Below are 12,888 nucleotides of genomic sequence, written 5' to 3' on the forward strand. Positions count from 1 at the left end.
AATACACACCTCATCATCAAAGCTTATTGCTATTGCTTGCTCCCCTTTCTTTAAGAAACGTACACCAAAGCCCAAAACAAGAGAGAATTGAGGAAAGAGAGAGAATTCCTCTCTCACTTACAACTATTCCCAAATTTCTATCTTTTTATTTATTTTTTTATTTTAAACAAACCCCAACAAATTTCCTATTTCTTCTCCCAAAAAATCAAATTCCCTTAAATTTTATATGATATATTTTCCCATGGATCATTATCATCATCCAATTACAAGATAAAAAAGTTGACGATTTGAAGATTTTATTTTTCTGGATTCCATCCTAATTATAAGGTCCAATTTTCATTAAATTTCGTGTAAATTCAGTCAATTAGTTGAAGGATGTATATGAGTCTGATTTTTTCTGGGGTTTTTTTGATCATATGTAATCTTCATTTCTCATAATTATTTTTGCTTGATCTGTTGTGATCATGTTGTACATACATAATTGAATTGAAATTAAATTAGTTGTTAATTTTGGTAATTTTATGTCGTTTATTTTGTGTTGATGACAGTTTATTTACTAATCTAACTACATGATCAAAATTAAAACTTCGATTACTATTTGTATAAGTAAGAGCCCCACTTTGTTCCCCTGTTTTTTGGGTAACTTTAAGATCACTCTGTATGCCTTTAATTTTTGTTTATTGATCAAAGTTTCAATTTTTATTACTAATTTGATCGATCATAGATTGATTTTTGCTCTGCAAATTACTCTAATTCGAAGTATTATGATCATCATGTAAAAGTTTGCTTCTTTTTTTTTTAATTTTATTATTATTATTATTATTATTATTATTATTATTATTATTTTTTATTTCTGTTGTTGATTGTTTTGGATAAAATTTGGTCAATTAAATGAAATTCTAAACTTGGATACCTATTTTCTCAATTGGGTATTGTTTAATTTCCATGCAATTGAAAGTTTTTGATGAGATGATGGGAATCCATGACATGTGCTGAAACTTTTAATTGTTTTTTTGAATATTTGGTTGTCTTTTTTGTTATAATCAAAGAGAATTTGTTCTTTGATTATTGTTTTTCATAAATACTCGGATAATTGTATCCTACAGCTTTGTGATTGCGTGATTATACACTCCTTTCGTCCGAATTAATTGTCACGTAGATAGCTAATATTGAACTAGAACTAGTAATGTGACAACTAAATCCGAGTCAGTAAGATAGTATAGTCATTAGATTGTTACTTATTGTATGTGGTGCTTTAATTAATTTTTGTGCATGTCATCATTCTATGGCCATTATGAATATTGTTTTTCATGTGAGTGGAAAGTTTGGTTATGACTTATTTCGCTTGTAGGTTCAGGTGCTGCTAACTGTTGAATAGTATAAAACTCGAGGTAGTTATTTTCTCCATCATTTGATCAATGTTAGAGAATTTGCATTCTTGAATTTTATTGTAATTTATAAAGTATTGCATTTTGTGATAATGTTTGATTGTGTAAATTTACAGAAATTTGTTTGGTTGCTGTTAATTGATAAGCTTGGGCACTGCAAAGAATTCAGCAGTGCCCAACATGGATGCCACGACAAGTGGAACTGAAACAATTCAATACTGTAATATCCCTGAACAACCCATTATCGGATCGCTTGTTACCTCGCCTAGACCGGCATTTCTTCGTCAAGTAAGACATTGCTTTGGGGACTTGGTCCCTGGGGAATTTCCCTTGGCAGCTAACCCTTCCATCGTTCTTCATGTCCTTACAGCGTCTAATTTAGACCCCCAAGACCTCGCGAAATTAGAGGCAAGTCTTCCTATAGCTTTAACTTTTCCGATATGTATCCTACTAGTGAAATGTGAATTGATGATGCTGCTGATTTGAATTGGGGTTTTGTTTTTGTTTATCAGGTAACTTGTTCATTCTTTAGGCACCCGGCAAACTTTGCCCCTGACTATGATTTATCGATTGCTGAGCTTGCTGCTCACGATATGTGCCAAAAGAGAGCCATATTTAGACCAATGACCCCTGAACAAAAGGAAGATTTGAAGCAAAGGTGTGGGGGATCATGGAAACTAGTACTTAGGTATTTGTTAGCTGGTGAAGCTTGCTGTAGGAGAGAGAAGTCGCAAGCAATAGCTGGGCCGGGACACAGCATTGCTGTGACTTCAAGTGGAACTGTTTACTCCTTTGGCTCTAATAGTGCAGGACAGCTTGGTCACGGACTTACACCTGAAGGGAACTCTGCTGATGAGTATCGGCCTCGTTTGATAAGGTTGAAAATTTCTTATATAGATGATTATGATTGAATGGGAAATTCTGTGCAGAAGGAAAATTAACAGAATTCGTTGTTGTGCAGGTCCCTGCAGGGCATCCGGATTATCCAAGCTACTGCTGGGGCTGGGAGGACAATGTTGATCAGTGATACTGGAAAAGTTTTTGCATTCGGAAAAGACTCGTTTGGGGAAGCTGAATATGGTGTTCAAGGTTCTAGAATAGTAAATACCCCACAACTTGTTGAGTCCTTGAAGGACATCTTTGTAGTTCAAGCTGCTATTGGAAATTTCTTCACAGCTGTATTGTCAAGAGAAGGAAGGGTTTATACTTTTTCGTGGGGCAGTGATGGGAAACTCGGTCACCAAACAGATCCTAATGATGTGCAACCGCGCCCTTTATTAGGTGCACTTGAGAATATACCGGTTGTGCAGATTGCAGCTGGATATTGCTATCTTCTTGCTCTTGCTTGTCAGCCTGGTGGCATGTAAGCAATTTCTTCACCCCTTTTAGCTGGTGTTTATATTCATTGGTTTTCTTTAACCTTGGAACATTGGTTACCTTTTTTTTTTATATAATCTTGATTGCAATAAGTGTGCTTGGAATATGGGTTTTTTTGAACTGTTAAAATCCTAGTAGAACTAAGTGAATGCTAGTCAGCTACAGAGTAGTTGTGTTGATATGTACAATGACATGAACTGTTATCTGGCATTTTTGTTTGTCAGGTCTGTGTATTCTGTGGGGTGTGGTTTGGGAGGAAAGCTTGGCCATGGTTCAAGAACAGATGAAAAATATCCTCGATTGATTGAGCAATTCCAGACATTGAATATTCAACCCATGGTTGTGGCTGCCGGTGCTTGGCATGCAGCTGTTGTCGGTAAGGATGGAAGGGTTTGCACATGGGGTTGGGGACGTTATGGATGTCTAGGTCATGGAAATGAAGATTGTGAATCCGCTCCTAAGGTGGTGGAAGGCTTGACTGAGGTCAAGGCAATTCATGTTGCCACAGGCGATTACACCACTTTTGTAGTGTCAGATAATGGTGATGTATATTCGTTTGGTTGTGGAGAATCTTCAAGCCTTGGACACTATGATGGGACTGATGGAGAGGTTTGAATTCTTTGAACTTCATTCTTTTTTGTCAAGTTTCTTTTGTTACTTTTTGGTTGTGTTTGGTAAATTAAACTTTACAGTATCTGTTAAGTGTTAACTTTACAATATTATGTTTTATTTTATATATGCACGTAGAAGTTAGAACCAAACTATACCGGCAAGCATCAATGTTTAGTGAAGTCACCTTTGAATAAGGTGGTGCTTCTAATTTGAAATTTCTATGTACATTAACTTTAGTGGATGGATTTACTTGGTTCAAGATCTGGTGGATTCTCACCAAGATTAGAAGTAAAACAAAGCTTTAAAAGGGAGTACTACATTATATAGAATTAACTATGGCTTCATTATTCTCATAATTGGGCGCATATTTTTTTAGCCATGAGCTCATACTATATGTTATTATTGTGAGTCCATGAACTCTGATATTGTTGGAAAATTGTTAGTCAATCTTGCAGTTGTCTTTTCATTTCATTTAGGTGTTTTTTTGCTTGAAACCCTTATTTCTTTGCCAACCTTACCACTGCTTTTACCTCCCATTTCAATGTTTATGCATTTATCTCTTAGTGCTTGATACATTTTATTTCATATAGGGGAATCGACACGCTAATGTACTTAAGCCAGAGCTAGTGACATCTTTGAAGCAAGTAAAAGAACGAGTAGTGCAAATAAGTTTGACCAATTCTATTTTTTGGAATGCCCACACATTTGCGCTCACTGAATCTGGAAAACTCTATGCATTTGGTGCTGGCGATAAAGGACAACTAGGTGCAAAGCTTGGAGAGAATCAAATTGAAAGGGGGAGTCCAGAGCTAGTTGAAATTGACCTTAGTAGTTAGCCACACACTAATCAGTTGCTTTCTCCTCTCATTTGCAAAGTTTATATTGCCATCATTTAAACTGCATATGGGTCTTATTGTGTAGATTTCTGTACATAGCCAGAAAAAAGTAAGATGGTTTAATTTAAAGTTGAAGTTAGGGTTAGAAGGCGCTATCAAGCAAAATGATTTGCATCATGGACTCCTAAAGTACCAAAACTCGATTGACACTTATGGCGTCGAAGTTTATTTATTTGAATAGTTTCTAGTAATTTATTTTTAATATCTTATCTTGAAGCAAATACTTAGTTAATTCTGTACCGATTTAGCCAAAACTTAAACCAATTTTTATAGCTTAATTGTTGAATGTTTGTAATATCTATAATTAGTTCTTATTCTATTCAACTGTTAAGGAGAGGTGAAGGGAGTTGGAAAATCATTTACCAAAGGACTAAAGGTCTGTTCCGTTTAGCTTAATTTTAATCCAGTTCAGCTCCAATCAGTTTAGCTCAGCCCACTTCAGTTTCTAATTTCTTTTTCTCATAAACAATTCATTTCAGCTCTATTCAGTTCAGTTCAGCCCCAATCAGTTCAGTTCATTTGTTTTCAGTAAACTAGAACAAGCACTAAGACCTTGTTCACCTCACTTTTTTTCTAAAATTATTTTTACTGATCTTTATCTTATTATATTTCTTCTTTAAAGTTACTTTTTTTTTGAAGTAAAAAGTTGGTGTCCAAAATATGAACTGCCAATCATTATTTTTTTTTTAATAATTATAGTGATTAATTTTTATTTTATTTTATATTTAGAGGGTTAAGTTTTATATATCAATACTTATATACTAAAGTAATCCTCAAAACTTTGTTATTATTAATTTTTTAAATGTTAGAAGTTTGTTAAGATATCTAATTATTGATACTTTTGAAAATTTGTGAAAAAAATTTGTTACTGAACTTGGAATAGTTACGTATTAATAGTATACTATTATTTTTTTTATTTTTAATTGAATTAAAAATTTAATATAATCAAGTATATTTACTCGTCTTATGTAATTGTATAAATTTATTTCTCTTTAGGTGACATATAAAGAAGTTTTGTAGGTATTTTTTAATAAACGAATATTGAGATACTAATGTAAAATTACTATAAAACTATATATATATATATATATATATATATATATATATATATATATATATATATATATATATATATATATATATATATATATATATTCCAAACATAGTTTGTTACAAAGTGTTTATTTTATTTTCCTTACTAAGCATGAATTTTTTTTTCCTTTCTCTCACATTGCTATTCTTCTTTTCCTTTTCCTCCCTTTCCTTTTGTTTTATTATTATTATTTCAAAATGTTGTTTTACAAGTTTTATTTTAAATGAGATTTTATGTTTTCCTTTTTTTATATTTAGGTTAGTTTTTACTCTGTAATATTTAATTTTAAAAAAAGATTTTATTGATATTTGAATATAACTCTTCCATAGGCAAAAAAAATCATATATGATCACACGCTCTTTCACATATAAATAAATTAAATCCATGCCATTATCACAAGTAACAATAACTTTTTAAGTAATCAAAATATTTTCAATTTAGAGTAAAAGTGTCATTGTTGAGTTTACATCTATTGTTGAGGTTTTGTAGATATAGGTGATTAAATATGAATTGAAAAGTATTGGGATGGAGATGAGATAAACTTGCTAATTGAAATTATGGATATGGAAATGAGAGCTTTTCTACGAAAATAATTAAATTAAATAATTAAATTGACAAATTAAAATTGTCTTTCAAATAAAAAGAAAAAAATAATGGTATATATAGTATTTGATTGAAAGTGATGTTGAATTAATGTTTGGTTTTAAATGTTGCCACTTAGAGCAAAGTCTTATATATAAACTTTTTATGTTAACCAATTGATGTATTGAAGTAGATATTTGTTTAAAGTATTAGGTTGTGGAGCTGAATCTAGTCATGTCTTCACCACGCCTCCAATGAGGCTTCATCATGTATCTATCAGCAGAGCCGGTTATAAGGCAGTGGCGGTTACGTTCCAGGAATTGCTCGTTATGAGTTCGAACTCTCTAAACAAATACATATATCAAATATCATAATTCAAAATAAAATTTACATTGGCTAATTCGGGTGTGCACAATACATATCAATTACAACAACAACAACAACAACAAAAAGTTTAATTAAATTATAATTGAACTCGACTTTTTACAATTTTGACACACGTTCTTTCCAAAATACTTTAAGTCTTTCATCTTCAAACCGTAAAATACAATGTCAGAATATATACATATTAACATTCTACTTCCTATTTCACTAATTCTGATTTCACAGTTTCACATCATTTACCCAATTACTCATTTATTAATTAACAACTTTACAATTCCAATCAAACATTCACAACTTCAAATATTTAAGTAACAATGAAAGTATATAACAATTTAAAACTTAAAAACAAAACCAAAAAACTAAAAAAAAAAAACACACACAAAAAAAAAAAAAAAAAGGCTATACTTGAATTGAAGAACACTCCAAGAGATGAAGAGAAACCCACGAATTGAAGGCTGACGCTCTGTATAATTTGCAATATTGTAAAAAAAAAAAAGTAAAAGGAAATTTTGAATTTTGGTACCTCGAAAATGGACCCTGTTGAATTTTCGTACCCATTTAACCTCGAAAATGGACCCTGTTGAATTTCGTACCCATTTAAAACTTTTTTTTTTACTTTGGTTCCATCAAAGTGTAAAATTATAGGTTTTGGTACCTCCGTCCATGTTCCGTTAACTTTTCCGTCAGTGGGGCCCATTATCTAATTATTTAATAATTTAATTTATTAAAAACAAAATTAAAAAAAAAAAAAAAACCAACCAGCTATTGCAACCCCTCCCTTATCCCCGTTAGCCACCCTTCCCCCTCCTTGTGCCGGCTGCCGATGCCCAAACATTCCCCCGATGCCGGCGAGCCCACCTCCTCCCTTTCCCTCCTCCGATCTCAGCTACAATAGCTATAAAATCACCGCACACCGCCGCACAGTAGCAACTGCCCACCAAAACAACCACCATTCGCTGAAAACAACCCCCCTCCCCAGTTCGCCGACCTCCTCCTTTCTTGAAACAACCACCATCCCCTTTTCGCTGCCCCCCCCCCTAAAACCCATCTAAAACAACCCGAAAAACAAAACCTGTTTAGGGTTTTTAAACAACCCTGAAAACGGGTGGTTTCTGGATTGTTTCGTTCAGGTGGGTTTTGCGGCAATTGCGAGGATGTTTCAGGTGGGTTTTGCTGGTGCGTGTTATAGGGGATAATTTTGGTGGTGGTGGTGTGATGGAGCGGCGAATTGGAGGTGCTGGTGGTGCGAATTGAAGGTGTTGGGGTTCGAATTGGAGGGGATGGTGGTGCGAATTGGAGGTGCTAGTTCTCAAATTGGTGGCTACTGTGGTGCGAATTGGTGGCTGTTGTGGTGCGATTTAGAGGTGTTGGTGGTTAATTTGACGGCTAAAGGTGGTTGCAGTCATGGTGGCGAGGTGAGATGGCTGCGTGCTTGGTTGCTACCGGCTTGAAGGTGGCTAAGGGGTGGCTGGAAGATGACGGGGCCCACTAACAGAAAAGTTAACGGAACATGCCAAAAAAAAAAAAAAAAGATGCCGGCTTTGGGTTTCGAAGCCCTGACTTTTCACCTAAAAGGTAAAGCTCTAACCATTGGTCCGCGCATTGTAGTATTAAAAATAGGTGCATAGTTTAGTATTTAACCCTTATTTTAATTATTTTTCTTTTAAAAAAAAAACCTATTCATTTTTTTTTCGGATCTAGTATAGGTTCAGCTTAACCCACTAGAGATCGCTCTAGGCCCACCTTTTGTGGCCCCCTGTATAGATTTTTCTTACGGAAATAAAAAAATAAATAAATTTTTAATTAATAAATAACTAAAATAGAAAAATATGAGAAGTATTCACCTATAATTTTTTTTTCTTCTAATTATACTCATAACCATGCTAATAATTTTTATCCTTTCCTTTTCTCTTTATCCCATCTGGCACCTTACCAAATTTCAATATAGTGACTCAAAAAATAATAATCCATAAAACAATCGAGTTAAAAATACAACAATAATATAAGGGGATGAAAATTTTGTTGGATAATTTTACGAGTATATGAAATAAATATGTCTTGCTTTATTGTTTGGGGCCCTTTTTTAAGTTTTCGGTCTGAGTCCCATAAATTTCAGAGACAGACCTGTCACATTTACTTAAAATAAAATAATTTCAAATTGGATCTTGCTAACGAACGCCCCCGGGACGTTGGATAAGCATTTAAAATATTACTTAAAATGGTATTAATTTGGGAAAGCATGACAAAATCACGTGTCGATCGATGTTATTAATATTAATTTTTAATTTAATCTTTCTACTTTTAGCTTATCCAACGCCCTCGGAGCATTCGTTAGCTTTTGCTTTAAAATTATGTCTTTTTACACATACTTAATCTTATCTATAGATTGTTTTTTTTATAACTAAACAACTATGTATCATTTAAAGTTATCTTGCTATAAAAAGTGTTAATATCATTGTGAGATGCATGGTTATCAGGTTATATTCTCTTAATGGAATCGAAATTAGCCATTCCTACAAACCTTAGCTGGGACTATAACAAGGTTAATCAAACACTCAAACAGCCAATACCCACAAGAAATGTTTGGTTGACCTCAAAGGTTGTAGATAGATTGAGAGAAAATTATCATAGATGTTATGTAGAATAGTATTGAAATAGTGATCATGTATTTTTTTAAAGTGTACATTTGAACATCATATTAAGTTTTTCGTCTAAACGGGCCTTTCGATTTCCAATTTATTGCTCTCTTTATTTCTTAGCATTAAGTTTTTCGTCTAAATTGGCCTTCTGATTTCCATTTTTATTGCTCTCTTCATTTGTTAGCATCTTACTAACCTAACCTAGTTTATTGACGTGTTAACGTTCTTAATTTGTGTCATTTGAAATATTTCAGATGCATAATGAACTAATGGTAATTGGACCATTATTTATGTTACTAAGTGTAATAGAAAGAGTATGTATACTTTATGCATTCCGAATATTCCTAACTTTCTAAGGTTAATGGCAAATGGTAAATGTGGGTAGGACATTATTATGATCTCTTAAATCGCTTAGTGATAATCTTTTTATGTGCCACACATGAAACATCTATGATAAGGAGAAGGACCCTAACCGTACTTTAACCCTCCCGGTTTTTTGGTCCAGCATTTGCAAGTCAGACACTTTAAGAGTGAGGGGGGAAGAGTAAAGGATCCTCAACCTCTAAGTGTCTCTAGTAAAGATTGAACCCCCAAATTCAAGGTTGGAAGATACAATCCTTACCACTAGAACAAATTTAGCTTGGTATGGCTATATTCAATATGTTTGAATAGAAAAACCTTCAAATATCAAATACAAAGAAGTAGAATTTTAAGATTGTCAAACATAATTTTTTTTAAAGCCACAAAGGGTGGGGGGTGAGAATCGATCCTACAATTTTCTGAAACCAGGAGGCCGGAAGCTCTAACCACATGTGCTATTTCTCACTCTCAGATTGTTGAGCCCTAATATTGTACTTAGTATTGTTAATGGGCTGAATTATGTCTATAAGGCGTAATCTCTTTACTTAGGGTGTATAAAATACTTTTGTGCATAAGCTAATACAACACACAGAAAATTCATTCTCTAAAGTTTGACATGGTATCAGAGCCAAACCACTCTAAACCCTAAATTACTAATTTTTTTTTATTGATCCTTCGTCTCCTTTTTACCTTGGTTCGGGTGATCAACCCGGCAATTTGATTACTCATGTCATCTTGAAGGGTGATAACTATTTGGCATGGTCTAGGGCTATTACCCTATCTTTGAAATCTAGAAGGAAATTCGATTTTATTGATGGCACAATCAACAAACTGATTAAGAAGAAGAAGACGCTAGATTGGGAAACTGTGAATTCCATGCTCGTGTCTTGGATTTTAAGGGCTGTTGAACCGAAACTTCCAGCCTCCATGCCTTATTTCGATGAAGCTAAGTAATTATGGGATTATTTGGAGAAGCGTTTTTGTGAAGCTAATGGCCCCCGTCTCCAACAACTACGGGCTACTATTGCTCTGTGCAAGCAGTCACCGAATATAAGCATCGAGGACTACTACAACACTCTGATGGGATTATTTGACGATCTCGCTCGCCTTTAACCACCTCACAGCTGTGAATGTGGTCAGTGTACTTACAATGTGGCTGCCGAGTATGAACTAGATAAAGAAGAAGAAAAATTACATCAATTTTTAATTGGTGTCGATGATGATCGATTTGAGATGGTGCGGACTAATCTCTTATCTCAACAGCCCCCTGCGACCCTTGATCGTGTTTTTCAGGCCTTCCTTCAAGAGTAGCGCTTCCACCGGCTGACCATAGGCAATTTCAATCCACCCCTCGTGTGGATAAATCAAAGCTTTTCTGCACTCACTGCAAGCGCTCGGGTCATGATAACTCGGTGGGGTGCTTTATGTTACATGGTTACCCTCTCTAGTGGGTTAAGAAATACGGGAAGAAGAGAGCAGCCCCTGCTTCGTCTACTGCCGCTGCTGTGCTTGGCAACCGACCCTCTGCCTCGTCCGATTCTGCTGCTGCTTTGGACCCGAGCAAACCCACGATGTGTGCTAATGCCGTGGGTTGCTCCATGGGTGATTCTTCTTCTCCCTCGCATGACAACCTCTCTGCTCTCTCTGCACTCCAGCCAGAACATGTGAGAATTTTATTGAACATGGCTACTACTCGCCAACAAGAAAAATTGAGTGGTGAGTCTTGTTCTTTGCCTTGGATTATAGACACTAGCGCCTCTCACCACATAACAAGGAATAAGTCTTGTTTGGTGGATGCTCATGCCATATCTCCATTTCCCGTCGGTCTCCCGGATGGTGCACAAGCTATGGCTACGAAGGAGGGGCAAGTGTATTTGACTGAGAGAATTACTCTTGGGAATGTTCTATTTGTTCCACAATTAAATTGTAATTTAATATCGGTGTCGAAAATGATTGATGATTCTTTTTGTTTTGTCCAATTCACTGATTACTTGTGTGCTATACAGGACCAACACTCGAGGAGCCTGATTGGAGGTGGTGAACGGATAGATGGACTATATTACTTCCGGCGGCTTCCAACAATATGTGCGGTGACTACTCCGGAGATCTCCACCTTTGAGTTATGGCATCGTCGTCTAGGGCATCCGTCGGATTCTATTGTCAAGTTAGTTCTTGCTATTAGTACTAGTTCTAGTAGCACATCTTTAAATAAAGCTTGTGAAATTTGTCCGCAAGCTAAGCAAACTCGTGATAGTTTCCCTACTAGTGATAGTAGAACTAGTCATATTTTTGAATTAATTCATTGTGATTTGTGGGGGTCGTATAAGACTCCTTCTTCTTGTGGTGCACGCTATTTTTTTACCATTGTTGATGATTTTTCAAGAGATGTTTGGGTTTATTTATTGAATGACAAACCTGAAGTTTATTCTTCCTTTTGTTCCTTTTTTGCTATGAATAAATGCCAATTTGATGTAATTGTGAAATGTGTCCCGAGTGATAATGGGACAGAATTTAAACACATGATTCCGTATTTTAACGAACATGGCATTCTTTTTCAAACCTCTTGTGTTGGTACACCACAACAAATGGTCGCGTAGAGCGTAAACACCAACATATCTTAAATGTGAGTCGTGCTTTGATGTTTCGGGCAAATTTGCCAATTGGTTTTTGGGGAGAGTTTGTCCTTGGGGCGGTTTATTTAATTAATTGTACCCCCTCCCGTTTACTAGCCAATAAAACTCCTTTTGAATTACTTTTTGATAAGCCACCTAATTTTGATGCATTACGAGTGTTTGGGTGCCTTTGTTTTGCTCACAATAAAAAAGTTAAGGGTGATAAATTTGCTCCTAGGAGTCGGAAGTGTGTGTTTGTAGGTTACCCTCACAGTAAAAAAGGTTGGAAAGTGTATGACTTGGAATCGGGTGATATTTTTGTTTCACATGATGTCAAGTTTTATGAACATGAGTTTCCATCTACGGATAATGTTGGAGTTGTGGATACTCATATGGGTACGAATGATGTGCTACGCCTATTATTCTTGCTGCTGCTACGCCTCTTACTGTTGCTAATAGCTTTGCCGAGTCTGCCCCAACAGCTGTGTCTGGCAGGCTGGACCGCACCCCTGCTGCGGCGTCTAGTGCTGCCTCGTAGAGCAGTCTGCTTCTGCTACTATTTCAGACCCCATCCACCAGTCCGCTTCTACTACTGTTTCGGACAGCACTCCACAGGCTGCTCCGAACCCCCCTACCTCTTCTCTGGATTTGGATCGTAGTAAGAGACATAGACACCCTCCGGGATGGCACCGTGATTATGTGGCACATACTGTTTCTCTTCCATGTCCATTTATCTCTCACAATTCATCGCCTATTCCAAGCTCCTCAGATTCTCCTTAGCCCTTAGCACACTTTGTGAATTGTGATAAATTTTCTATGCAACACCGTGTTTTTATTGCAGCTGTGGATACAACGGTTGAGCCTCAAAATTTTAAAGAAGCTATGCAACATGAAGGTTGGAAAGAGGCTATGCAAAAAGAAATATCTGCATTGGAAGATAATGAA

At 35.5% G+C, this 12,888-nt stretch overlaps 2 protein-coding genes across 4 annotated transcripts; both read left to right on the forward strand.

Annotated features, from left to right (window-relative positions):
- LOC145582763 (ultraviolet-B receptor UVR8-like) lies at positions 1–4,480 on the forward strand. Of its 3 annotated transcripts, none has more exons than XM_081639775.1 (7): positions 1–327; positions 1,352–1,391; positions 1,505–1,796; positions 1,901–2,265; positions 2,350–2,751; positions 2,990–3,374; positions 3,968–4,480. In XM_081639775.1, the coding sequence occupies exons 3-7, from the start codon at positions 1,569–1,571 to the stop codon at positions 4,211–4,213; spliced, it is 1,626 nt and encodes a 541-aa protein (XP_081495901.1). In that variant the 5' UTR covers positions 1–327; positions 1,352–1,391; positions 1,505–1,568; the 3' UTR covers positions 4,214–4,480. The 3 variants fall into 3 exon arrangements, with proteins under 3 accessions (XP_081495901.1, XP_081495902.1, XP_081495903.1); XM_081639776.1 differs by having other exon boundaries at positions 1,358–1,391; XM_081639777.1 differs by lacking the exon at positions 1,352–1,391.
- A 3,132-nt stretch (positions 4,481–7,612) lies between these two features.
- Positions 7,613–12,723, forward strand: LOC145580652 (uncharacterized). The gene is made up of 9 exons (XM_081637781.1): positions 7,613–7,747; positions 8,638–8,662; positions 8,810–8,874; positions 9,226–9,243; positions 10,073–10,281; positions 10,456–10,615; positions 10,780–11,902; positions 12,205–12,339; positions 12,509–12,723. Exons 1-9 carry the CDS (start codon positions 7,613–7,615, stop codon positions 12,721–12,723), a joined length of 2,085 nt encoding a protein of 694 aa, XP_081493907.1.
- The last annotated feature ends 165 nt before the right edge of the window (positions 12,724–12,888 follow it).

Source organism: Chenopodium album, chromosome 15 (assembly GCF_948465745.1).
Source record: "Chenopodium album chromosome 15, dcCheAlbu1.1, whole genome shotgun sequence".
Lineage (NCBI taxonomy): Eukaryota > Viridiplantae > Streptophyta > Magnoliopsida > Caryophyllales > Amaranthaceae > Chenopodium > Chenopodium album.